Source organism: Panicum virgatum, chromosome 5K (genome assembly GCF_016808335.1).
Source record: "Panicum virgatum strain AP13 chromosome 5K, P.virgatum_v5, whole genome shotgun sequence".
In the NCBI taxonomy this organism is placed as follows: Eukaryota; Viridiplantae; Streptophyta; class Magnoliopsida; order Poales; family Poaceae; genus Panicum; species Panicum virgatum.
The window spans coordinates 18455727-18480150 of NC_053140.1; the positions used below are offsets into that span (position 1 = coordinate 18455727).

At 43.2% G+C, this 24424-nt stretch overlaps 2 protein-coding genes and 1 long non-coding RNA gene across 3 annotated transcripts; 1 reads left to right on the forward strand and 2 right to left on the reverse strand.

Moving 5' to 3' along the window:
• Positions 1 to 19361: 19361 nt before the first annotated feature.
• Positions 19362 to 20862, reverse strand: LOC120709761. The gene is made up of 2 exons (XM_039995416.1): positions 20304 to 20862; positions 19362 to 20215 (listed from the first exon to the last, which is right to left on the reverse strand). Exons 1-2 carry the CDS (start codon positions 20860 to 20862, stop codon positions 19362 to 19364), a joined length of 1413 nt encoding a protein of 470 aa, XP_039851350.1.
• Positions 20863 to 21731: 869 nt separating this feature from the next.
• On the reverse strand, positions 21732 to 22657 carry LOC120710572. Its single transcript, XM_039996220.1, has 2 exons — positions 22492 to 22657; positions 21732 to 22162 (listed from the first exon to the last, which is right to left on the reverse strand). The coding sequence occupies exons 1-2, from the start codon at positions 22624 to 22626 to the stop codon at positions 21770 to 21772; spliced, it is 528 nt and encodes a 175-aa protein (XP_039852154.1). The 5' UTR covers positions 22627 to 22657; the 3' UTR covers positions 21732 to 21769.
• LOC120710573 lies at positions 21985 to 22824 on the forward strand. The gene is made up of 2 exons (XR_005689936.1): positions 21985 to 22134; positions 22519 to 22824. It is a non-coding gene; the product is annotated as an uncharacterized LOC120710573 (long non-coding RNA).
• The last annotated feature ends 1600 nt before the right edge of the window (positions 22825 to 24424 follow it).

The following is a 24424-nucleotide window of genomic DNA, read 5'->3' on the forward strand; positions in this document are numbered from 1 at the left end:
TCCTTCAAACTCATCAAGCTTAAGTAAAAATATGAATCTCCTGGTTTCTTTATAACTTGACCTAACGTCTTGTTCTTTAGATATTTATTTCTCAGCAATTCTTGCCAAATCCCCTCCTCATTACACAATTTAAATAGCCACTTAATAAGTAGGCATTTATTTTGTAAATTCAGATTTTGTATGCCCAAACCACCTTGTTCCTTTGGTTGGCACAAAATCTTCCATTTAACTAGTCTGTATTTCTTCTTATGTTGATTGTATTGCCAAAAAAAATCTTGATCTATAGGACTCCGGTTTCTTAGGAACTCCCTTTGGAACCTCAAAGAACGACATCATGAACATCGGTAAGTCAGATAGGACTGAATTGATCAACACCAGTCTACCGCCTACTGATAATAACTTGCCTTTCCACCCAATAAGTTGCTTTTCAAATCTTTCCTCAATAAATTTCCAATCCTTGTTACTCAATTTCCTGAAATACATTGGGATGCCAAGGTATCGAAATGGATAAGTTCCTAGCGTGCAACCAAATAATCTAGAATATTCCGCTTCAAATTGTTGTGCTTGTCCAAAGCAGAAGATTTCACTCTCATGGAAATTTATTTTTAGACCCGGTAGTTGTTCAAAGACACATAACAACAGTTGCATATTCTTTGCTTTTTCAACATCGTGGTCCATAAAGATCACAATGCCATCTGCATATTGCAGAATAGACATCCTCTACTAGATGTGGAACTACTCCCTTCACCTGCCCAGCATCCTTAGCCCTAGAGATGGCGATAGCAAACATGTCGGCCACTATATTAAATAGTATTGGCGATAGGGGATCACCATGTCTCAACCCTTTTTGGTTTGAAAATATGAACCCATTTGCTCATTCACCTTTATCCCTACATTACCCCCTTGGGTGAAAGCATGTACCAATTTGCACCAAGTTTTAGAGAAACCTTTCATCCGTAAGGTTTGTAGTAAGAAATCCCATTTTACTTTGTCATAAGCTTTCTCAAAATAAATTTTAAAAATAATGCCATCTTGCTTTTTTATGTAGTTCATGTATAGTTTCATATAAAATAATTGCCCCCTCCAGTATGGTTCGTCCTGGAAGGAACGCCATTTGTGATGGTCTAATTATCCTCTGAGCTACTTTAGCTATTCTATTAGTGGCCACCTTGGTACATATTTTAAAACTTCGACAAGCATTGTTGGTGTTTTACCGGCAAGCCCACCTAGGGGTACCCTAAGGTGGTAGATTGTAGGCAGGGAGTCGCCGAGATCAGGAACACGATGGTGCAAGCAACACAAGGTTTAGACAGGTTCGAGCAGTGTATAGCTGTTGGCATCTACCAGCGTCACCGCTAGGTTGGATGCTCCTGGACGGCAACGCCCGGAGATGCCAAGTGGTGGTGCAGGTATTTTGTAAACCACGAATAAATCCGCAAGCGCACGGAATACCGTTGTAGCATTTTATCCGGGAGTATTCCGGGGTATCATTTATATTTCTGCAAGAAGGCGGCAATTAAAGTGTGTAGGCAAGTTAATGAATTAATCTTGATTGGATATTCTATTGCATAAACAGGGGTAAGATAAATGGTATAAAGAGGTAGTGTGACACACAAGTTTATACTCAGCTCAAAACAAGATAAAGGCAGGGAGAAAGGAAGAAGTTAGCAGCTCGGGTTTCATGTATTTAAGTTAATTATACAGTTTACATTACTATCTATACTATCCCATGATTAAACTAGTTCTAGTTAACCTAGTATTATCGGGAGACCGCTACTGACTGGCAGAATAAATCTGATCAAACCATACGGCTCTTTATGGACCTCCTACCCCCCTAACCGAACGTGGAGGATTACGAAGGCATGAAACAGGGCTGTCACCACCTGCCGGTTACCTTTACAAACTGTGGGAAAGGGAAACATCTAGCAACACTTAATTAACCCAGACACCATGTCTGCATTAACAAGGGATACTCTAGTATCCCGCGCGGAGCCATATCACTATCTTTTAATTATTCTATTTTTCTTCTTCTTGCGAGAGCTCGAATTGATCTTACGGGCGAGGCTTGTAGAGCATTGAATGGCTGACAGTCACCCTCACTCACTCCCTCAACTAAATCCCCACACAACAGATTTAAATCTAGAGAATTAAGCTCTTCTTCAAATTCTGACTTATCTTCACCACTATCAGCTACTCCCTCCGTTCTAAAATATAAGTCGTTTTAGCTTTTCTAGATTCATAGTGTTCACCCTTTTCTGTCTCCCACAATCTACTCATTTCAATTGATTTCAGATCACTAAGAAAGGTATTAAAATTTATATCTAGCCCAAAAGAAACTCCCACATTATTGATATTAGAAAAAAAAGTGGAATCATCAATTGACGTAGACGACAATAAATCAGTACCTATGTTTTGTGTAGTCTCCAGGTTCTTCTTTGCCTTCAGTTTAGCTGCCCTTTCCGGTGAGTCTTCATCATTTGCTGCTGCGTTCTGCTTGCTACTGCGGGTGGGTGTGGCATAGGCGTCTTTCGGGAGATTCTTTATTTTTTTTCTTGTTGCTGGCCATCCACTCCTCTCTGTGCAACACCAGGAACTGGTATTACATCTGCCTTTCCATGGTCCCTGCGGCCCAGTAGGTGTCATCATCACCGCTGGTTTTGTCACACTCTGAAATTTTTGGATTTTAGTATGTCATAAGAAAAAATAATTAAAAATGATTTTCTCATAATTTTAAAATATTCCCAATATTTATTTCTTGACAAGAAATTTAGTATAGGAAAAACAAATGATTGTCTTTCTGAATTGAATAAAATAGTTCTATGTATGTTGCATTGGTTTTTTTTAATTGCTTGTGTACGTGCTTAAATTTGCAAACAAAAATACCAAAACTCACCCCCAAAACCTTTTCTTTTTTTCTCTCTTCTCTATCTCTTTGGTCCAGCCCAACTCTTTCTTTCTTTTTTCTCCTTCCCGGCAATCCATCTCTCTCTTCCTAGCCCAGCCCAGCTCCCTTCCTCCCCTTTCTTTTTTTTTCTCCTGCGTGGCCCGAACCCCGGCCTGCCCTGCCTCCCTCACCTTCCCTTCTCACTCTGCCAGCCGGGCCCCACCGTTTAGGCCGTCACCTACCTCCTGCCGGCCTTCGTCCCCACCGAACTGAGCCCGGCCATGCCGCGGCCCCTCTCCTCCCCGCGCCCGCCCGCCTTCCTTCTCCCCCACCATGGCTCGCCTTCCATGCAGTCGAAGTGCCGGCGCAAACCTCCCCTTGCCTCCTCCTTCTGTTTCTTCCCCATCATGGCACCCCGGTTGAATGCCATTGATGGCCGCCGAGTTCCGCCATGCCCTCTCCCTCGCCGGCCACTCCTCTCCCTCTCCCACCCTATCAAAGGCGCACCCGAGCCCGCCCTCCTCCCTGCCTCACTCTCTCTTCCTCGCTCCGTGCCTCGCTCTCCCTCTCGCTCGCGCCGCCTCCACCGTCTTGCTCAGCCGCGTCGTCGATCTCCCTCTCCGCCACTTCTCATCGCCAGCAAGCCACCGCGGGAGCACCGCATGAGGGTACTGACCCTCACCACCCACTTTTCCCTCTCTCTTTCGCTTCCCCGTGCCCGGAATTCCTTTGCCGGAGTTCCCTCTCCGCCACTCACCACAGAGCACCCCCTCCGCCGCTCCAACTCACCTTCCCAATGCCCTAGATGCATTCTCGTCGCGTGCTCTCTCTCTTGGACCAAACCCCAGCTCGAACTGAGCCCCGGAACACCAATTTCGGTGAACTCCGGTGAGCTCGCCGCCGCCTCTCGCCACCGACCCACCCGAACCGAGCCGCCAGCCCGAGCCGCCCCAACTGCCCTTAGCCACCCGATCTAGATCGGATGGCTCATATCCGATCTAGACCGAGTCAAACAAACCAACCTAGCACATTTTTCAAAAAGACCCCTGGGCTTTATCAAAATCAAATCGCCGTCCTGAGTAGTTCAAAAGTAATTAGATTGAGGTCCTCTTTTTTCTATTTTAGCCCCTGAGCTTTTTCCAAATTTAAACCCGCCCTCCAGGACCTCTTTGTTTTCAATCTAGCCCTCACATCTAATGTTTATTTATGTTCTAGCCCATGGTTTCTTCAGATTTAGTCCCTAGAAGAATCTATATTTTGCACAGATTTCTTTATGTCTTGCGCAATCTGCTGAAAACCCCCTGATTTATTAGGTCTTTTCAGTCCAGCCCCACCCTTGATCTTCTACAAATCTAACCCTAGCTTTTGGCTGCTTCGTGAGCACTGTTTTTTGTATCTTGCAAATCATCTCTGCTAGCCCTTCAGATGTTGGTTAATCACGTATAGGTCCTGGCAGCCTTGTTTCTTCCATAGTTTTCGCGTTTTAGATCCATTTCAACCCGTTCTTGTTGCGTTAGTCTTCTAATAGGCTAAGCTATTGTTTAGTAGTGTCGTTGTGCCGTAATTCCTATTTTTTAATTAAATATCTGGACTAGATTATTTTGGTCCGGATATTAAGATCGTCAACATCATATATTTTCGTTTCTTGCAAAGCCATGGTGGAAGGTTGCAAATTGACAGTACAACAGGCCAGGTGCTATGTGTGGAACTCTGGTAACTGAACGGACTGACACCATCTGTACTCATAGCGATCCTAATATTTCTGCAATCATCAGAAAACCATGGATACTACCCATGTTTTCCTAAACGCTAAACGGTACATGGGCGGTGACCCTCCATTTAGCGTTTAGAGTGTGTAGACGCCATTTAGACGGCATCTAAATGGATTAAACGGTTTTGTTACTGTAGCAAGGTTTCAACAGTTTTGTATATATATAGATGTCAATTTTACATGTAAGATACCTTGCATAATTCCATGAGTCACAGAACTGCACATATCTTGCATAATTTGAGTTTCTGAACTTGCATAACTCCATGTCCACTCCTTTGACTCCATATAATCTATGCACATATAGGAGAAAATAAATACTATTAGACAAAGCTATAAGTATTTGGTTGTTTGCAAACTAAAGTTACATGCAGTAATATGAAACTTCACAAATCAGTTCAGAATTAGAAGAAGTGGCAAACATTAGGCAAATCACAAATGGTTCACAAACAACCAACACACAACATAGTTATCACAAGGCACAAATAGGAGAGCATTACACAAATAGTTCACACACATAATAAAAAAACAAGGCTCTGATCATATCATATGACTTGGAGCAGCTCAATCATCACTAGTCCCAGCCCCCTCCTCTGCCTCATAGCCGGCTGTGACCACATCTTCTTGGTCAGATTCAAATTCAAATTCTTCATCGTCAATAGGATCATCCTCAGGTTCAGAGTACATGTCTTCTTCAATCTCTCTTGGCTGATTCAGTCTTGCACTTCTCCGAAGTCTAGTGACTTCCTCAGCACCACAAGTTTCAGCAATTAGCTACCATGTCAGCCCCGTAACAGGATCAACATCACTGATTTCATCCTCTTCTCCACCTTCCACAATCCATCCTTGAGCACATGTTGCTTCTGTTGACACCGTTTTTTGACACATGTCAAGGAAGGTGATTTCTGTGAAGGAAAAGTGGCCGATTCGAAAGAAACCAAAAGATGCACAGAGTTGGAAATCGGCCGATGGAGCCCGTCCGATGGGCTAGAAGAATATTCTGCGAAGATGCTGATTTGTCCGTTCTGGCGCTTGGCCGATGGAGAGTTGCCGATGAAGTCAAGGAAGGGGAAGAGGATCCGGACTCTACGAGAATTTTGATGATTCGGTTGTAGTATTTGAAGTAGTTTATCTTTAGTTAGTCTTTTCTTTTAAGTCAAGTAATATCTGCCGTGATCGGCTAGGATTTGATAGCGCTAGGCTATAAATATCAGTTGTAAGGGACCGGGAAAACTTGATACACATCCAATACAACAAACTTTACAATTCCTTTGCACTTTTTTGGCGACTTTGCCTTTTCTTTTTTTTCGACGAGTTTATTCAAGTTAATCAAGGATGCCTCACATTCGAGTGACTTGATTTATTGGCGAGTTTTCGTTTTACCAAGTATATTTGAGCTTTTGCTACCGGGCGCATCGCTGTGGCTTCGTTCAAATCTATTCAAAAGTTATCGAGTTTATCTAGGCTTTGACTTCCGGGCGTATCGCTGTCATCTCGTCTAGATTTATTCACCAATTATCGATATCGGCTAGATTTGTAGGTTTTCCTACGCTTTTTGGCCATTATCACATCTAAAAACATATCAGATCGGCTTTAGGTTTTGCAGTAACAGTTTTGTTATCTCAAGAGCCGGTTTAGATCTGTTTTTAGCTCGCATCATCTGAGTTATACATTCCTAGCTTAGATCTTGTCATACATACACGATCGGCTATTCAGAGCCGGTTTTGTCGTTTAGTGCATCGGCTGATCCTGCCGACGCACTTGTTTATTACACGCCTGCATTTAATATCTTTTTGTCATCTATAGTATCGGCAAAACTTGCCGATACGCCCATCTGAGAGATATTTGGAATCCCAGCCGATACGCTCTCGAATTTGACTCTGTTTTGTCCCTTGTCAATTTCAGGTCAAATTGACTGGCACGCTTGGTTCACTTTCCGTGCTTGGCGAACACTTGCCCTCGGATTCCAGTGGGTTGATTTTTGCGTCAACACATCTTTTGGCACGCCTGGTGGGACCGAAAGCTTCAACATGGTGGATATCTCAGATAAATCTGCAGTTAGTGAAGAAAACCAGATTCCTATTCCTGAAGACAAGCTCAAAGAAGAATAAAAGAAGGAATATGAAGAGCTGGTGGAGAGATTCAAACATGAATGCCTCAAGTCGTACAGCGTCAACAGATCTGGTAAGGTGATCAAGAAGTTTAATCTTCCATCTTTCCAGCCGTTGACAGAGGCTCAACATGAAAGCAAGATGATGGATGCAGTTTGCCAAGCTGTGGCACAAGCCTTCATCAAGAGTGCAACAGTTATGGGCAACACAGGGCACAATGCGGTGGTTAAGACTTTTTGCTGAAGGCACGTTTCCAGGGTGCATGGGTCCTTGCTATATACAGCTAGATCAGATGCAGTATGTTCCCTTGGAAATATCTATGGCAGCAACCCTGTCGGCTCAAAATAGCCAGGCAGGAACAAGCAACAGTCAAACTCCATCCCAGATTACTACTACAGCATCAACGGCTGCAGCAGATCCTATCTATTCGACTGTTACTACATCTGTGCAAGATGGATCTGCATCCGTATTTCCTAAAGGATGGAATCCTGCTACTGGGTATGGCATGCATCCGGATTTCTTTTCTACGCCACCCAAAATGCAGTTTAATGCATCGGCTTCTCAGCCGATAGCCTCTCAGCCTGATCCATCGGCCGTTCAGCCGATGGGTGCACAGCAGGATGCATCGGCAACGCAGCTGAATGCACAAGGCGCATGGATTCCACAACAGATGGCACAAGCTAATGCATCGGTGCCACCGCCGATGACCCCACAGCAGCATCTTGCTATCTTGCTCCAACCCCAGTCTCCTTCAGAAGTGTTGTTGTCGCAATCTCCACATCAGAAGGAAGTTAACTAGGTATTCTATAATCAAGCAACTGGACAGATACAGTGTGTCAGTGTACCATACATGGATGCTACTGGGCAACAGTTGGCTAGTCCATTAGCTCCATAGCTGACGATGACTCAGCAGACGCCCAATCGGATAGCTCAGCAGACACATCAGATGCAATCGGCTGAACAGCCGATGAACCATATAGCTCAACAACTTGCGATGATAACCAATGCAGCGAGCACGGCTTCTCCTCAGCAGATGCCAATAGTTGAACCCCAAGTTGATTGGAGCACGAAGATAGCTGAAGTGATGAGGGAGCAGTTTGGTTTGAGGCCAAAGCAACAATCTATTATGTACAAGACTCCCTATCCTCTAGCTTACAATCAGATTCCTCTCCCACACAAGTACAAGATGCCTGACTTTACAAAGTTCTCGGGGCAGGGAGCAGTCTTTACGATGGAACAAGTTAACAGGTTCCTTCTATAGTTGGGAGAAGCGGGCAACCATGATGCACTCAGAGTCCATTTGTTCTCTTTGTCTTTGTCTAGATCGGCCTTTGCTTGGTTCACCACTTTGCCAGCAAATTCCATATTATATTGGGCTGATCTGGAGAGACAGTTTCATCAGTTCTTTTACTCTGGGATTATTGAGTTAAAGTTGACCGATTTGACTGGCTTAAGGCTAAGGAACGATGAATCGGTCGCTGCTTTCATTCAAAGGTTCAGAGATGTCAAGAACCGATGCTACATTCTGGTGTTGTCTGATCAGCAGTTGGTAGAAGTGGCGTTCAATGGGCTCTTGCCGCACATTAAAGATAAGTATGCGTCTCAAAAATTTGAGAGCATTAGCCAGATTGCAGCCAGGATGTCAGGAGAGACTCGATCCTACGAGTCCAAGAAGCCTTTTCAGAAGAAGATAAATTACGTGGAGTATTCTACTAATGATGATTCTGAAGAGGAACAAGAGACGGTCACATCGGCTGAGTGGATACAAAACAACAAGAAGCCGGTGATGTGTCCGTTTGGGAAGAAAGAGCCTGAGTCATATGGGTTTGATGTTACCAAAGCCGACAAGATCTTTGACTTGCTATTGTCGGAAGGGTTGATCAAGTTGAAGCCATATCATAAGATCCCATCAGAGGATGAGCTCAAGAACATGAAGTATTGTAAGTGGCATAATGCCACGTCGCATGACACCAATGAGTGCAAAGTCTTCCGACACCAGATCCAGATGGCTTTCGAGCAAGGGAGGTTGAAATTTGAAACTCCCAAAAAGATTGATGGGCATCCCTTCGCCACAAACATGGTTGATGTGGCCAGAGATGAAGGTTCTCCTCAAGCCAAAATTCTGATGTCATCTTCGGCCAAGAGATCTGGGGCTGTTGACCCCAAAGCACAGATAGCGGCCGATGAGGTCAAAGGAAAAGGTCCGATGAAGGATACTGGGCGTTCATCGGCGCCATGTAGGCGTGTCACATCTCAAATGCTGTTGAACAAGTTTTAGCGTGATCGTGAAAGGCGGCAGCGTAGAGAAGAAGAGGAACGACGCGAGCAAGATCATTGGAGGTGTCCTTTCTTTGTCTACTGCTTGGAAGAAGGGTTGACATTGCCATCAGTATATGATTGTCCCGAATGCAATGATCAAGGCAGCCGATCATATGAAAGACCACGTCATGTACCCGATCGACGTGAGCGCACTCCTGTGCATGATCGGCTAGGAAAAAGGGTATTGGTGCATGATCGACTGGGGGGCAGGACCATGCTATGTGATCCTGCTGGAAGAAGAATGCCTGCACATGATCGGCTAGAACAAATGGCCAATGAAAGAGTGCAAGATGATTAGCCGATGCGAAGAGATCCAGAACGTGAGCCTGATCATACGGATCAATCTCAGTGGTGTCCAGGAGGTTTGACCAGGTCTCAGAAGCGACATGTTCAGAGGCTACACCAACTGGAGATCATTGAAGAAGAGCAAGAACAGATTCTGCTCAAGAAAGAAGTCAAATCACAGGTTTGGCGTGCTAAGCCCAGCGCCGATAGTGATCAAGATTCTGGGTCATCGGCTGCACCAATTAATATGGTTTTCATAATGCCGAAAGAGTTTATGGCACCAAGCGGTGAAAGTCGTGAACCAGAATTAGAGGAAGCCATGGCATAGTTGAATTTAGAGCAACGTTTGAAATGCTAGAAGATGATAAGAGGAAGCATTTTAAGGCACTGTTCCTGAAAGGATTCGTTGATGGCAAGCCTATTACGAAGATGTTGGTTGATGGAGGTGCAGCTGTGAATATAATGCCCTATGTTATGCTACGCAATCTTGGGAAGAATCAAGATGATCTGACAAAGACTGATATGATGCTCAAGGATTTCGAAGGAGTCGTGTCTCCTGCTTTGGGGGCATTATGCGTCGATCTCACAATTGGCAGTAAGACCCTTCCTACTACTTTCTTCATTATTAATGGCAAGGGTTCATACAGTTTGCTGTTGGGTCGGGACTGGATTCATGCCAATTGTTGCATTCCATCTACTATGCATCAATGTTTGATTCAGTGGGTTGACGATGCTGTTGAAAAAGTATCGGCCGATTCGTCATTCAGTGTGGCATCGGCTGAAACCCATATAGTGAGTTATGATCGGATGAACTATCTTTCTGGTCAAGCATGGGAGAAGGATTTCTTTCGGATGGCTGATTATGAAGTCACGTCGGCAAAGTCAAGAGATTCTTCGGATGAGTCTTGATCAATGAAGGATATGGCCGATTGTAGTATCGGCCGGATTTTGTAAGTCATAGCCAATATTAGCAAGTATTGCCTTTAGTGCAAAAAATATGTAAAAGCCAATTTGCAAGTTTGATGCATCGGTTGTAACATGGCCGACACGATATGAGTCGCCCTTAGAGCAATAAATTATAAAGACAAGTTTCTGGATTGAGATTGAGTCGCCCGCCGGTTCTTAAGATTATAATACATGGGATGTTCTTACAGTAATCCTAGAGTTTCCTAGATCACTTTTATCGCGCGCAGGTGAATTTGATCAATGTTTTCAATCACTTGATTATTGTCTACCATTGAGCTAGAAATCGGCCGCAGACTCTTGTGAAGTTGATATGCTTGACGAGCGTATTTCTACTTATCTTCTTTGAGTTTGGCGATGGCCGGTGGGATCTGGGAGAGATCGTGGTCTGCAGTGTCTATTGCTTGATTTACTTTACTGAGTTCTCACAGAAGACAATTGCGTTCAACTTCTAGGGCAGCCTTGTTTCTCAGAATACTGGCCTGAGTGTCATTCAGAGATTTGATCTCGCCGATGGCCGATTCTGCCAAAGCTTTGAAGTCGTCCCTCTGTTTGATGATTTCTTCTTGCTGAAGATGATCGGCAAGTTGTTTCTGAGCCATATTAAATTCTGCACGATGGCTTTCGATGAAGGCTGCAGGGGTTAGTGCTTCTTCGATTGATTCTGGAAGTTTGCCCTCCAGTTCTTCCAAGATGACGCGGATCGGTTGTGCATTCTTGATCAATTGACCGATGTCTTGATTTAGAAATTGGAGAGATTCTTGGAGTTTGGCCTTGATTTCGTCTGATAATACAATTGAATCGGCCGATGTCGCTTCTTCTCCTTCTTCCTGAGAGGTGGCTCCGATTTGAAAGGAGAATTGACTAATGTCTGGGGATTCTTGTGCCTGAAACAAAGATGAAATTAGGATGGCCGATAGAAACAAAAGAGTGATGGAATCGGCCAAAACAGAGGAAGGAAGACTTACTTGCTTCAGGTGTATTTCCTCTATGTTGGAGCCAGCAGGGACGAGGGGCTGTGATGAAGAGCTCGGGATTGCAATATTTGGCTGGCCAGATAATTCAGACAATGCATGGTCGGCAAGCTGAAGGATGATTGTTAGAAGTGTGCAGAGTATATTTGTGAACAAGATCTAAAATCATACATGTGTTTGCGGAGAACTTGTCCTGAGTTTCCTGGGCGTTGGGGGTGAATGATGTACCTGACGAAATCAAAAGAAGATAATACCAGATTCAGGATCATGGAAAAATTTAAATACTTGCTGAGTAAGCAGAATCATACCTGAATAGTGGGTGATGGAAGAGGAGGTGTGCGTTGAGAATCTTCTTCCCCTCCAGATTGATGTTCAGAAGTATCTTAATCATGAAACAAACGTATGATCAGCATTCAAATCAAATAAAGTTACCAGGATTCAAGATCTTACCTTCTGAAGAAGGAGAGGGGAGGTCGATTAAGGCATCTGTTTGAAGTGCTGCTACTGCAGAAGATTGGCTTGGGGATTTCTTTTTCTTACGAGTTGTTACTTTGGTATAAGATACCTTGCGTTTTGCCCCAGTGGCCACATCTGTCAGAGTTGGAGCACCATAGCCGATATTTGGTTTATCGGCTGGCAAGGCGTAGTTGATCGGCTGACCGCTTCTGCTTACTCTGGTCAAGTGCCATCACCCTGGTCAAGTAATTATTAGAGATGAATGAACGACATTATGATGCGGTAAAGGAAATAGGTCTGATTTTGTACCTCGTTCTTGCCTGATTGGTAATTGTTGTCCAGAGCCATGCAATATAGATTGGCTGATTTGTAGAAGATATACTCTTGCCATTCAGACCACCATTGGATGAAAGGGGTAGTGGCAAAATGTGCAATCTGCCAATCGATTAGAAGTGTCATATCTACATCAGGCTCCAGGTCTTTTAGCCGACTATAACAGAGGGCGCTGTTGAGAGTTCCTCTGAATTGAACTTTGCCGACAAAGAAGAGAGAGGGGGGCACTTGGCCAAATACCAATTGGCTGGCTACCACTGATGGATTGTAGAATTCATAACTGGGAACATCTTTACCAGCTGTGAAGTTGATTGGCAGAATTCTTGGAGAAATTATCTCCTTCATGATCTTAGCAGCTTCTTCAGCAGTTTTCCACGAGTCAAGCTGAAATTTGAAGGGGTTTTCATATATGACCTTTTCATCCTAGTATGCAAACCAAATAGTGGACGTCTCTGGAAAACCATTGTAGAAACACTTGAAGAAATCAGTAATGCCAAGGACCTTGGGATCATTGGCAATCATAATGGCTGCTTCACCGAATGATGTGCATCGGCGTGTGATGGTTTCTTCCTCTTCAGAGAAATTCTCCGATGGGAACTCAGTCTCTGACAGCTCAACTACCATAGTTTTGTGCATGTACATGTGCAACCACAGTTGAATAAACCACCAAAAGCCTCCCAAGTTGGTCATTGGCTGGTTCTTTCTGAGTCTGGATGATACTTGATGAAGCAGATGATAGATCGATCCCAAAAGATGCTTGCCGAGGGGAACAGGATTGCCAGTGGCCAAAGTTTCTGCCAGCTTGAGGTTATTGCTTGTTGGACCAACTGCTTTGCCACAGAAGATGAATTTCTCAAGCCACATGTTGAGAAAGGCAGTATGCTCTCTGACAGATACTGATCCGGACTTCATATTCTTGCTGATATATCCTTTCCATCTGCCAATGTTTTTTTGTTTCAATCTTGAAAGATGCTTTTTCTAGCAAATGGAAAGATCTATCGGGAGCATGGATGTTCAGGCTAGTGAGCATCACAACATCCATCAGAGTAGGTGCCATTGGCCCATGGTTGAACATGAATGCATTGAGAGCATCAGACCAAAAGTAAGAGGCCGATATGAGCATCGGCTCATTCCTAATCATCTCCGATAAAGACAAATTCAGGCATTGACCGATGCCATATTCTTCCCAGTTGGTTCTCTGAACATTGGCTATTCTACGGAACCAGTCCCTCCATCCAGGGGTGACATTCGGCCAAGATCTAAAAGCTTGAGACCAATCTAGGTTCATATTAGATGATTTGAGGGGTATTCTGCTAGTTTCCAGATTGATGATACTAGAGGGATCTGGATTACCCATTGGACCTAGGCAAACCATGCTGGGTTGGTTTTCTGGTGGGATGGTTATGTTGCCCTTAAGGTTCTGAAATAAAAAGGCAGAAGTAAGAAACGCGACTGAAGAAATTAGAAGGGGAATGAGAAGCAAAAGTGCGGATGAAGAAAAGAGACATACCTCTGGGACCTCGGAGATGGACACCATTGCCGGAAGAGAGGTTCTTGGACTTGGATCTTTGAAACCCTAGGAGGTTACGATGGCGGCGGCAGAATAGATGTGTTCTTGAGTAAGGGAGAAGGCAGAGGTGCTACAGGATGTGTGCCAGCAGAGAGGAAGACGGAGATATTTATAACCTTTGCTCAAGGGCAAAATGGGAATTCAATATGTCGTCTATTTGGAAATGAGGATATATTTGAACGTTGGTGATAATGGTTAACATTAATTTCAGAGCAACAGATCTATTACTCCGAAACTGGGGGGCATGTGTTGACACCATTTTTTGACACATGTCAAGGAAGGTGATTTCTGTGAAGGAAAGGTGGCCGATTCGAAAGAAACCAAAAGATGCACAGAGTTGGAAATCGGCCGATGGAGCCCGTCCGATTGGCCAGAAGAATATTCTGCGAAGATGCTGATTTGTCCGTTCTGGCGCTTGGCCGATGGAGAGTTGCCGATGAAGTCAAGGAAGGGGAAGAGGATCCGGACTCTACGAGAATTTTGATGATTCGGTTGTAGTATTTGAAGTAGTTTATCTTTAGTTAGTCTTTTCTTTTAAGTCAAGTAATGTTTGCCGTGATCAGCTAGGATTTGATAGCGCTAGGCTATAAATATCAGTTGTAAGGGACCGGAAAAACTCATCCAATACAACAAACTTTACAATTCCTTTGCACTTTTTTGGCAACTTCGCCTTTTCTTTTCTTTTTCGACGAGTTCTTTCAAGTTGATCAAGGACGCCTCACATTCGAGCAACTTGATTTGTCGGTGAGTTTTCGTTTTACCGAGTATATTTGAGCTTTAGCTACCGGGCGCATCGCTGTGGCTTCGTTCAAATCTATTCAAAAGTTATCGAGTTTATCTAGGTTTTGACTTCCGGGCGTATCGCTGTTGTCTCGTCTAGATTTATTCACCAATTATCGATAGCTGCTAGATTTGTAGGTTTTCCTATGCTTTTTGGCTTTAGGTTTTGCAGTAACACTTTTGTTATCTCAAGAGCCGGTTTAGATCTGTTTTTAGCTCGCATCATCTGAGTTACACATTCGTAGCTTAGATCTTGTCATACATACGCGATCGGCTATTCAGAGCCGGTTTTGTCATTTAGTGCATTGGCTGATCCTACCACGCGCTTGTTTATTACACGCCTGCATTTAATATCTTTTTGTCATATATAGTATCGGCAAAGCTTGCCGATACGCCCATCTAAGAGATATTCGGAATCCTAGCCGATACGCTCTCGAATTTGACTCTGTTTTCTCCCTTGTCAATTTCTAGTCAAATTGACTGGCACGCTTGGTTCATTTTTCGTGCTTGGCGAACACTTGCCCTCGGATTCCAGTGTGTTGATTTTTACGTCAACAGCTTCAGTAGCTAGAAGGGGATCCACCTTTTTGTTCTACTTAGCCTTATCTTTCTTCTGTCCATGGAGAGCATTGAATTGAACAAACACAAGTTGCTCAAGCTCTCACAAGTGAGCTTGTTCCTTCTTTTAGTATGAATCAACAAAAATTAGATTGTGAAAGGAGTGTATACAACACATAATTTGAGAATTTGAAGCTCTCCTTTAGGATGCTTACCCCTTCATGGCAACTCCAATTTCTTTCACAACCTGATGCACTTGAAGTCAAGGATAGAATTCTGATAGCCATCTTTTGTAGTACTGGTACTTGTGTTCCATAGTTTCCCCACCATTTGGCTGCAAAAAATAGAAACAAAAAATTACTGAAACTTAGATAACTGAAATACTAACTTGCAGAACTGATAAAAATTTTAACATGCATACCAGGATTCATGTCAAAGTCCTTACAGCCAACAGCAGCTACTTGTTTTGCAAAATGACCAACACGGTCTTTGAACTTGTGCATGTGGCAGAACCAGTTTGAATTACACCAGTTCGAGTGCAATAAACATTTAAACGCACCTCAATCAGTATAATCATTGGTCTGTCGGGTAATATCCCGATGAAACCACTTGATATCGGATCGTAACACAAGTATACATCCTGCACAAAGGCGAGTCAGAGATACAATATTCCACAATATTTCACATCACATAGATAAGGGGTGTAACTTACATCAGAGTTTTGAAGCTAGCAAGTCGAAGCTCTAGCTTTTACAAACTTTATTCTTAAGAAACTTAAAGAGGTTCAAAAGAAACTAGGATAAGAGAAATTCTGCAGCGGAAAGGAAAACACAACTATACACAACTGTCGTGGGGTGGATGTCATGGTAAGCCCGAGCATGACATCATTCAGTCGAGTCATTGCTGGCCGGGGATGGTTCTCATTCCATAGACCAACCAGCATGTAAAACACTAGGCCAAGTCAAACTAGTGTTTGATTCCTCACAAGTCATTCCTGAAAACAAGGTCACAAGAAAGACTGAGCATGCTAATACTCAGCAAGACTGACCCGTCTAAGAGTATATCATAGCCCTTTAACTAGACATGCAAAGCTTGAGAAGGCTCTGGGGTTTCTTTTGCTGAAAAGCAACAAAGAGTAGATCCTTACTTTCAAATTTTAGCTTTCCGATTCTAGTTGGATTAACCAGTCTAGGTAAGCACCTATCTACACAAACATGGTAGAAGATATTTGCACACAACAAGATTAAGTATCATCAATGTTCCACTTCTTACTCTATGTGGCAAAGGGATCAAGCAGTCTCAATATCCGCGAGAAACGGATGATTCTGAATCGAATTTCCAACCTTGCAAGGGTATACCTAACACACATGCTTGGAGCACTGACGAGTCACTCCCAAGCAACCGTTTGCTTCTCATTCCGGTTCATGGATCAGGGCCACTCTCCCTGACTACAGAGAACCCGACCTTCTCTGCACCCGTGGTTGTTGCAACATAAATTAACTTCCTATCTCTACGAGAGAGTGGGGGTGTATGTCCATTTGCCGGGCCGATCAGTTACTAGGCTTGCCGCGTGCCATATTTACGACATGTGGCTAGTACTTTCAAACGCTTAACCATCGCTACCACACACTACGACCTTATCAAGTTCATCAACACAGACGGATTTCCAATATGAAGTTTGTAACCAAATCCGTCCATGGTCCTTATAGTGATTGCAAGAAAGTAAACAATCAACTCCTATAAAGCTCGCGAGTGACAGGCAATCACTCGACTTTTATCGGTCCTATTAGCATAGCATCTATTCGAACTCAGATCTAGTGTTCAAACAATAGGAACCTAGAATTATGCATCTAAGGTTTTCATTCAACTCCAATAACTTAAATGCACAAATAAATAGTAACAATAAATTGCATAATTTGAAATAATAGGATTATGCATCGGGACTTGCCTGTAACAGTGTTAAAAGAGTCAGTATGCTGGGGCTCTTCCAAATCCGGGTTCGGGAATTCAGTTATTTCAACAGTGTTAATTTGAGCTTCAAAGAAATCCCCGTCTGGCTCCTGGGTGAGCTCGTATATTTCGTCTGCTAACGATGTTGTTTCTATATGCAATGCAATGATTGAAAATTAGTGAAGTGCTTGAGTATAGCTTTCCTTCACTAAAGAGTTGAAAACCCATAAAGTAAACATTTAAGATTAAACTTAAAAGTTTTACTTTACTGGGCAATTATTTATAGAGTAAAAGTGAACACAAATAAACTTCATAAAAAAACATGGAAAAAAGTTTTGATTTCAATATAACAAACAACAAAAAGGATTTTTTTTAAAAAATCCTAAAGAAAATAAACAAAACACTCAAAAGAAATTTTAAAAGTATGAACTAGAGTCCACTAACAATTTTAGAAAAATTTTATAGAGCTCAACATACTCTAAAGAGCATGTGGTTAAAGGCTCACTCAAAATAAAGCTTTGGAAATTAAGATATAAATAAAAGGAGCCATATCCTAACCCTATTTTTAGAATTAATTACACAAGGAAATATTTCAAACTCAACACACCAGATGATAGATCTAATTAAAAGAAACACAACAAAATTAATTTCACATTTTTCTGATTTTTCTACATTTTTCTAGGATTTTGCAAAGTTCATATGAAAAAGAATAAAAAGAAAAAGGTCTTTTTTGCAAAAAGGGCATCGGGAAAGATTGCAATCCTTGCAATCAAGTCCCAGGCCGGGGTCAGAGCTAGGGGAGGGGGTTGACCGGCCGATTTCCGGCGAGGGGGTCGCCGGCGGCGAGGGCCAGGGGTCTAGGGAATGAGAGGGGCCATGGCACACTTTTTGGTGTGCTTGGGTGCCAGAGAGGGTGGCTGGAGAGGCTCGTCGACGTTGGACAGAGCGTGGCAGCGGTAGTGTTCGACGGCGGTGGAGCTCCGGTGAGGGATTGGCGGTGAGCAGGGATGGATGAGATTTACGAGGTGAGGGTGAAGCTCGCTAGAGGGTCAGAGAGGTTGAAGTGTGACTGGAGAGGCGGATCCACGGTGGCGCAGAGCTCGCCGGAGATGGAGAGGGATGTGCGGCGGTGTACGCCGGTGATAGAGCCCAGCGGGGATTTATATAGGCCAAGGAAAGGAGGATAAGCACGAGGGGAGGCTTGGAAACGAATTTGGTAAGAGCACAGGCAAAATCGACGATGACACCAGCTTCTCCACGGGCGGCCGGCGAGGTGGCATGCAGAGGGGCGTCGGGGCTACCAGGCCAGCAATGGCGGTTCTAGTGGCGGCGGGGTACTTGCGCACGACGTGTGGAGGTGGTTGGGAGTTGGGGGAGACGGCACCAGGGGCGGCGCCGTGGATTCTTGCTCGCTGGAGTTGGGATACTCGGCGGCGGAAGCTCTGTGCGGCGTGGCGGCAGGAGGAAGGGGATGCGCGGCACTGGGTGGGGTCAGGGGGTTGGGAGCATGGTAGGTGGTGCTCCAACGGCGGCGCAGGTGGCCGGTGGGTGAGGGAAACAGCGGCGGCGGCGGCGGTGGAGCAGAGCTCCGGCCATGCGGGAGGTGGAAGAAGACTGGGAGGGACTTATTTGGAATTTGTAAAAACTTCAGGGACTTCATTGTAAACAAAAATTTCCCACTGTTCTAAGGCTCAAATGAAAAGGTGCCTAAAATGAAAGTTGTTCAGTTTTTTAAGATCTACAACTTTCATGTTGTGCAAATTTTCACTAGATCAAAGGATTTTGAAATATTTTCAAAAGTTCAAATGAACTCTATTTAATAAAGGAAAAATACTTTTTGATAGCAAATTCATCACAGTTTTGGACTAAAATGCAATAAAGCTGCCAAAATCATGATTACTTGCATAATTGCAAGAAAGCCTTTTAAAAAGTTGAATTCACACCCTAAGTCAAAACTTTTTGCAAAAAAAAGGACTAGTAAATTTCCATAATTACAAAAATACCCCTGATATTGCAATAAAAATTTTAAACTATCAAACAAAGAAAACACTAATTTCACACAATCATTCATACACTAAAAGCTAGACACCTGAAGTGTCACAGTGCACCTCCTCATTCAGTACTTGGGTTTGGTTATCATAATCACCATGGTAGAATGTTTCTACAGCTGTTAAGAACCCATCCATGGCTTCCTCAGATTCAAAGATGGAGTCATCATTGTAGCTGTAATAGGGGTTCAAGAAGTAAGCAGCCTTGTGAAGAGGACAGTCCAGCCTATTTTTCATCTTAACATCAATGATTTCCATGATAGAACTATACAACCCTACTGCCCCAGGAATGTTTCCAATAGCCACCTTGATGTCTTCCTTGGCCTTAAGGATTTCTCCATAAAGAAATGCCATTGATGGCTTCACATCCCCATCAACCATCCAAAGTACTTCACCAATGGCTCAAATACCCTCAAGCAAAGTGCAACAGAACTCCAAAAATTTGGCCTCACCAAGGTGGTTGTGGCTTGCACTCCTTTTGCACTCTTAACATGGCTTATCTTCTCCCACTCATCACTTTGAGACATCTTCCCTAGCTGCTCCTTCTTCTCATACAAACTCTGCAAGGTGAGAAAGTTGGATGCAAATCTAGTCACGCCTGGCCGAACAATCTCTCTTTTCTTTGTAAACTTCCTCATCAATGCCAAGGTCCTATGGTGTGCATAAATGAAGATTGTCAATGACTTTGCTTGATCAATTGTGGTCTTGAACTTCTTCATCTTTCCCATTCCTTCAAGCATCAAATTGATTGTGTGAGTTGCACATGAAGTCCAAAATATTTTAGACCTCTCTACAGACAACAAATCCTTTGTTGCCATGTTGTTTGAAGCATTATTTGTGACTACTTGAACTACATTGTCAGCCCCAACTTTGTCAATGCAGATGTTCACATACTGAAAAATGAGTTCTCCAGTGTGGGACTCGGCTGAAACTTCTTTTGACTCAAGAAAGCTAGTACCAATGCTACAATTGACACACATATTCATAATGCTTCTTTGTTTCTGATCTGTCCAGGCATCTGTCATAATGGAGCAGCCATTCTTGTGCCATTCTTTCTCATGTGCCTTCAACATCTCCTTTGTATCTTGAACTTCCTCTTGCAGCAGCTTCTCTCTCAACTCATGCTGATAAGGCTTCTTTGCACCCGGCCTAAAGCGACCAGCAGCTTCAATCATTTGATCAAACTCTATATTATTGATTGTATTGAAAGGTACTCCTGAAAATTAATGTAATTCATGGTTTACAAACTTTGAAGTTAGGCAACAAAATTCAAATACTTGCTTTAAATCCTGAAACAAACTTACTGCAAACGTACAACCATTTTGCCACATATCTCTTAAACCTATGAAGTCTTTCTTTCATGACATGCTCACTGATTTTTTGGTGATGGAGCTTCTTCCCCTTGGCCAACGAATTAGAGTCCATAGGCTTTGTGAAGTTGTCCATAGGACCCGTCACGCGTGATCCTGAGCCTCCAATCTCATCAAGCCCAGTATTTTCTTCCGGTTCCACATCTGACTCAACATCAATCGTAACAGCATCTCTGACCTCTTGTTCTTTCTCCCTTCTAGCCCTTTTAGCTCTCCCAGACTCTTCAATAGCTTTCCTGCACTTTGCTTTGTCCTCTTCGGTGGCATTGGGGCATGCACGAACTTCTCCTTTCTTGCCGGCAATATGCAATTTGAGCCTATAGATTCCTGCCTTCACAACCTTTGGGCACAGCTTGTACTTGATTACATTCAGATCATTTGGATCAATTAAAACTCCATACTCCCACCCCACATCATTAGAATTTCTCTTAAGGGTATGGGCACGAGCTGGCTCTAGCTGGTCCACGGATGGACAAGATGCAGCAGATGACATCCTGCAAGCGCACGCACTAGTAGGGATGTGATCATCAGTGACGTTAACTTTTCATCACTGAAGACGCCTAGATCATCACAGAGTTCCATTTGTGACGATTTTGTGACGAAAATCACTTCGTCACAGATGATGCGTCACATTTGATTTACTATGACGATAGTGACATTTTCGTCACAGATGTGCCTCTATTTTGTGACGAAATGTCTGCGTCACAGAAACTAATTCAATCTATGACGGTTGGTGTTGGTCATTGATGAACCACCATTTTCGTCATAATCCGCCGTCTGCCGGTCGCCTCTGACGGTGTCGTTAACGGCGTCTATGTTTGGTGACGAATCGATTTCGTCACAGATAGACCCATTTTATCGTCATAACCGGTCGTTTGCCAGCGTCCTGACGGCGTGTGCCACGCTGGCAGATGACGTCAGCGATGATGTGGCTGGTAACATCTTTGATTGCGTGGCATATGATGTCATCAATGACGTGGCATCTGACGTCATCGATGACGTGGCAGCTGACGTATCGAGTGATGTGGCAGATGATGTCATTCTTTCAAATCGTCACAAAGTACATTTAGAAATCGACACAGATTAGGCTTTGAATTCGACACAAAACACGCTTTCAATTGTCACAGATTTACCATCACTTTTGTCACAGAAGTGCAGATAATATTTGAATTCGAATTTGCAAAAGATACTAGAATGACCACATAATTCCATAGATTAATAAAAGTAGAATTCGCCACTAAGTGGACAACACAGAACTGAGTTCATAGCATCACATCACACTACAGTTTGGTTTGCAGAAACATAATAGCATATAAACTAAAGTTGCCAGCCAGGAGCAACTTTAGTTATTGAGTGCCCAAAATGAGCAGGCCAATCACAGCAGCACTGACCAGCAGCCCTCATGTCGAAGAAGCAGCGTTAGCATGGAAGGTCAAGAGCTTCTTCAGAAGAGCATTGTTCTCCTCCAACTCTTTGGTGTTCTTCTCTGTTTGCTTCTTGTACTCCTCCAACTCCATTTGTGTCCTCACCTGCTTTTCCTCAGCTTCTTTATTTTTCTTCTTGAGCTCGTCGAGTTCAACTTGAACAGCAGCCGCCGCTTCAACTGCCAGTTCTTCGCGAAGCTCGCTTTCCTTTGATGAAGATGACTTGGAGGATGTCGGTGTTTTGATGCCAACACTCTTCAGGAAATGGTGTGAGCTGTTCTGGGAGAGCACCTTGGACACGACCTGCACACTGGATGGTGGCGTCTCACCTTCAGCAACAGGTTCAGCCCTCAAAGCTTGCATATTTAGCTAAAATATCATGGACAGAAAAAGGGTATATGTTAATGGTAATGGCCAACAGCAAGATAAGAGTTGTTACTTATTGCAATAATTTTAGGAAAACATGTGACAGAAGCTGTTTATAATGGAAAAAATAACCAATGCTGCATTGACATAAACTGATTGCAGTTGCCACTAGATTTTCAGAGGTAACAATGGAGGGATATAGCAACAAATGAATCTCTGATAGCATGTTTGGATTAGCAAGGGTAGCAATCATAGCATATTAAATGAATGAACCATGTTGCCTCATATGACCTGATGCAAATATATTGAAGATAGGAACCAACTGAACTTACAAGTGCTTCTCTTGCCGGTTCACTCAGGCCTTTTTTGGAGCTGGTATGGCAGGTCTCGAAGGCCTCCATGACATCTAATTCTTCAGTGAGATCTAAGCTGGGTTCTTCTCTGTTTCTCTTCTGTTTCTGTGTCATGGATAAACAATCAGAGCATAGTGGTCAGATCAAATGCAAGAGAAGTTGTTCAGTGCAAATGTGGATGTATTAGTACAAGGTATTTTTGACTTACATATGCATGTAAGGTTGCCACATAGCAGCGAGAACCTGTAGTCTGATGATACTTCACTTCACTGCGGTTCCGCTTGTTCGTTGCACATGTTTGCTACAAGATAATGAACATGTCAGATGAGATCATATGGTCAAAATGAGAAGATCCTTTCAAAACTGATTGGCAAAGAATAATATATGAAAAGATCCACGTACCATGTTCTTTGGATCTGACCACTTTGCAATTAGGTCCCTCCACTGTGCATTACTCATGTAATCAACTGGAGAAGTTGTCCTAATCTCATTTGCAGGTACACCATTGAAGTATTTCTTCTTCAGACGATAACGCTGGTTTTTTATCACACTGCGCATCATATCGGTGCAAGCTTCCTCTATTGCCTTGTCTTTAGTGTTAATGGCCAAGCGCCCCTATGCATATGACAATTCCATAGTTAGTTAGACAATTCAGGTTAAGCAGTATACAAGTTTTCTGAACTGATACAGTAATGCACTTACAGAAAGGTCTGCCACAAACTTCTCGTAGTATTTCTTGTCTTTCTTGTAATCTTTCCAATGAGTTAGGACAGGCATGGTTTCCCGAATGACGAGGCCAGCCTCTGATGCAAACTTGGCTGCTTGAACTGGTTCATGTGGCCTTTTTTTTCCTTTCTCAACAGTTATGGGCAATCTCCTTCCCATAGCTTTAGTCATCTTGTCCAGCTATTTTCCCTTAGTTGCTTCCCTGGGTCTCCTTGGGGCTCGCTGTGCAGGACCTACAAAAAAGAATTCACATTTACTGAAATGGTCTACATTCATGCAAATCAGGTAAGGATATGCCATATTTGTATGACTCAAAACTATTACTTGCCTTCAGTGTCAAGACCATCAGCTCCACTGTCTTCATCTGCAGGTTCCCTTTCATGATCAGCAAGTCTCGGTGTCCTGTCCAGATCAGCAAGTCCAGGTGTAGTAGAGTTGTCTGAAATGTCATCACGAGCATCTGTAGGATCCTATACAGGATCCCCATTTCTCTCTACAGTTTGAGCCCTTTTTGTTGATCTTGTTTCAGCTCCAGAAGGTAGCACCTGTGATTCGTCAGATGCCCTCACTCTCTTGCTCCTACTTCCTGGAGCCATGTTGGGATTTCTCTTCCTCTTTGAAGCAAGGGATTTCCCTCTAGCAGTTGTAGGATACTATGCAAAAAAAACATTAAGTAAGCCATGTGCAATAATAAGCTATACCATATATTAAAAAGAGGTATGTAATAAAAAGAGGAATGTGAATACAGGATCATATATTAAAGATCAGATTCAAAACATTCAAATGCAATGCAATTATTCCCCATGCACTACATGTAAGGTTCAAGAAGCACCTTAACTGCCAGGGGTAGTGGCTCCTCATCAGTTTCAGTGTCATCATCATCATCATCTCCTTGATCATCGTCGTCAAGGAGATACTCTGATGAATCCGAATCTGAACTATTGGTTTGCTTGTTTGCTGATTTTTTCCCCTTTGTTGAAGCAGGTTGTGGTAAAGAATTATTAATATCAGCAGCTAGAGTATGCAGTCCCATTTCTTGCATCCTCTTAGTATTCTCCGCAACATGTCTATCCCGGCTTCTCTCATAATCGGTTATTGGAGGTTGGATTACTTGCAAGATAGATACGAACAAGCACAATGTGTCTATTAGTTAATCAGAACAAGTTAATTAACAACTAAGTGGTAA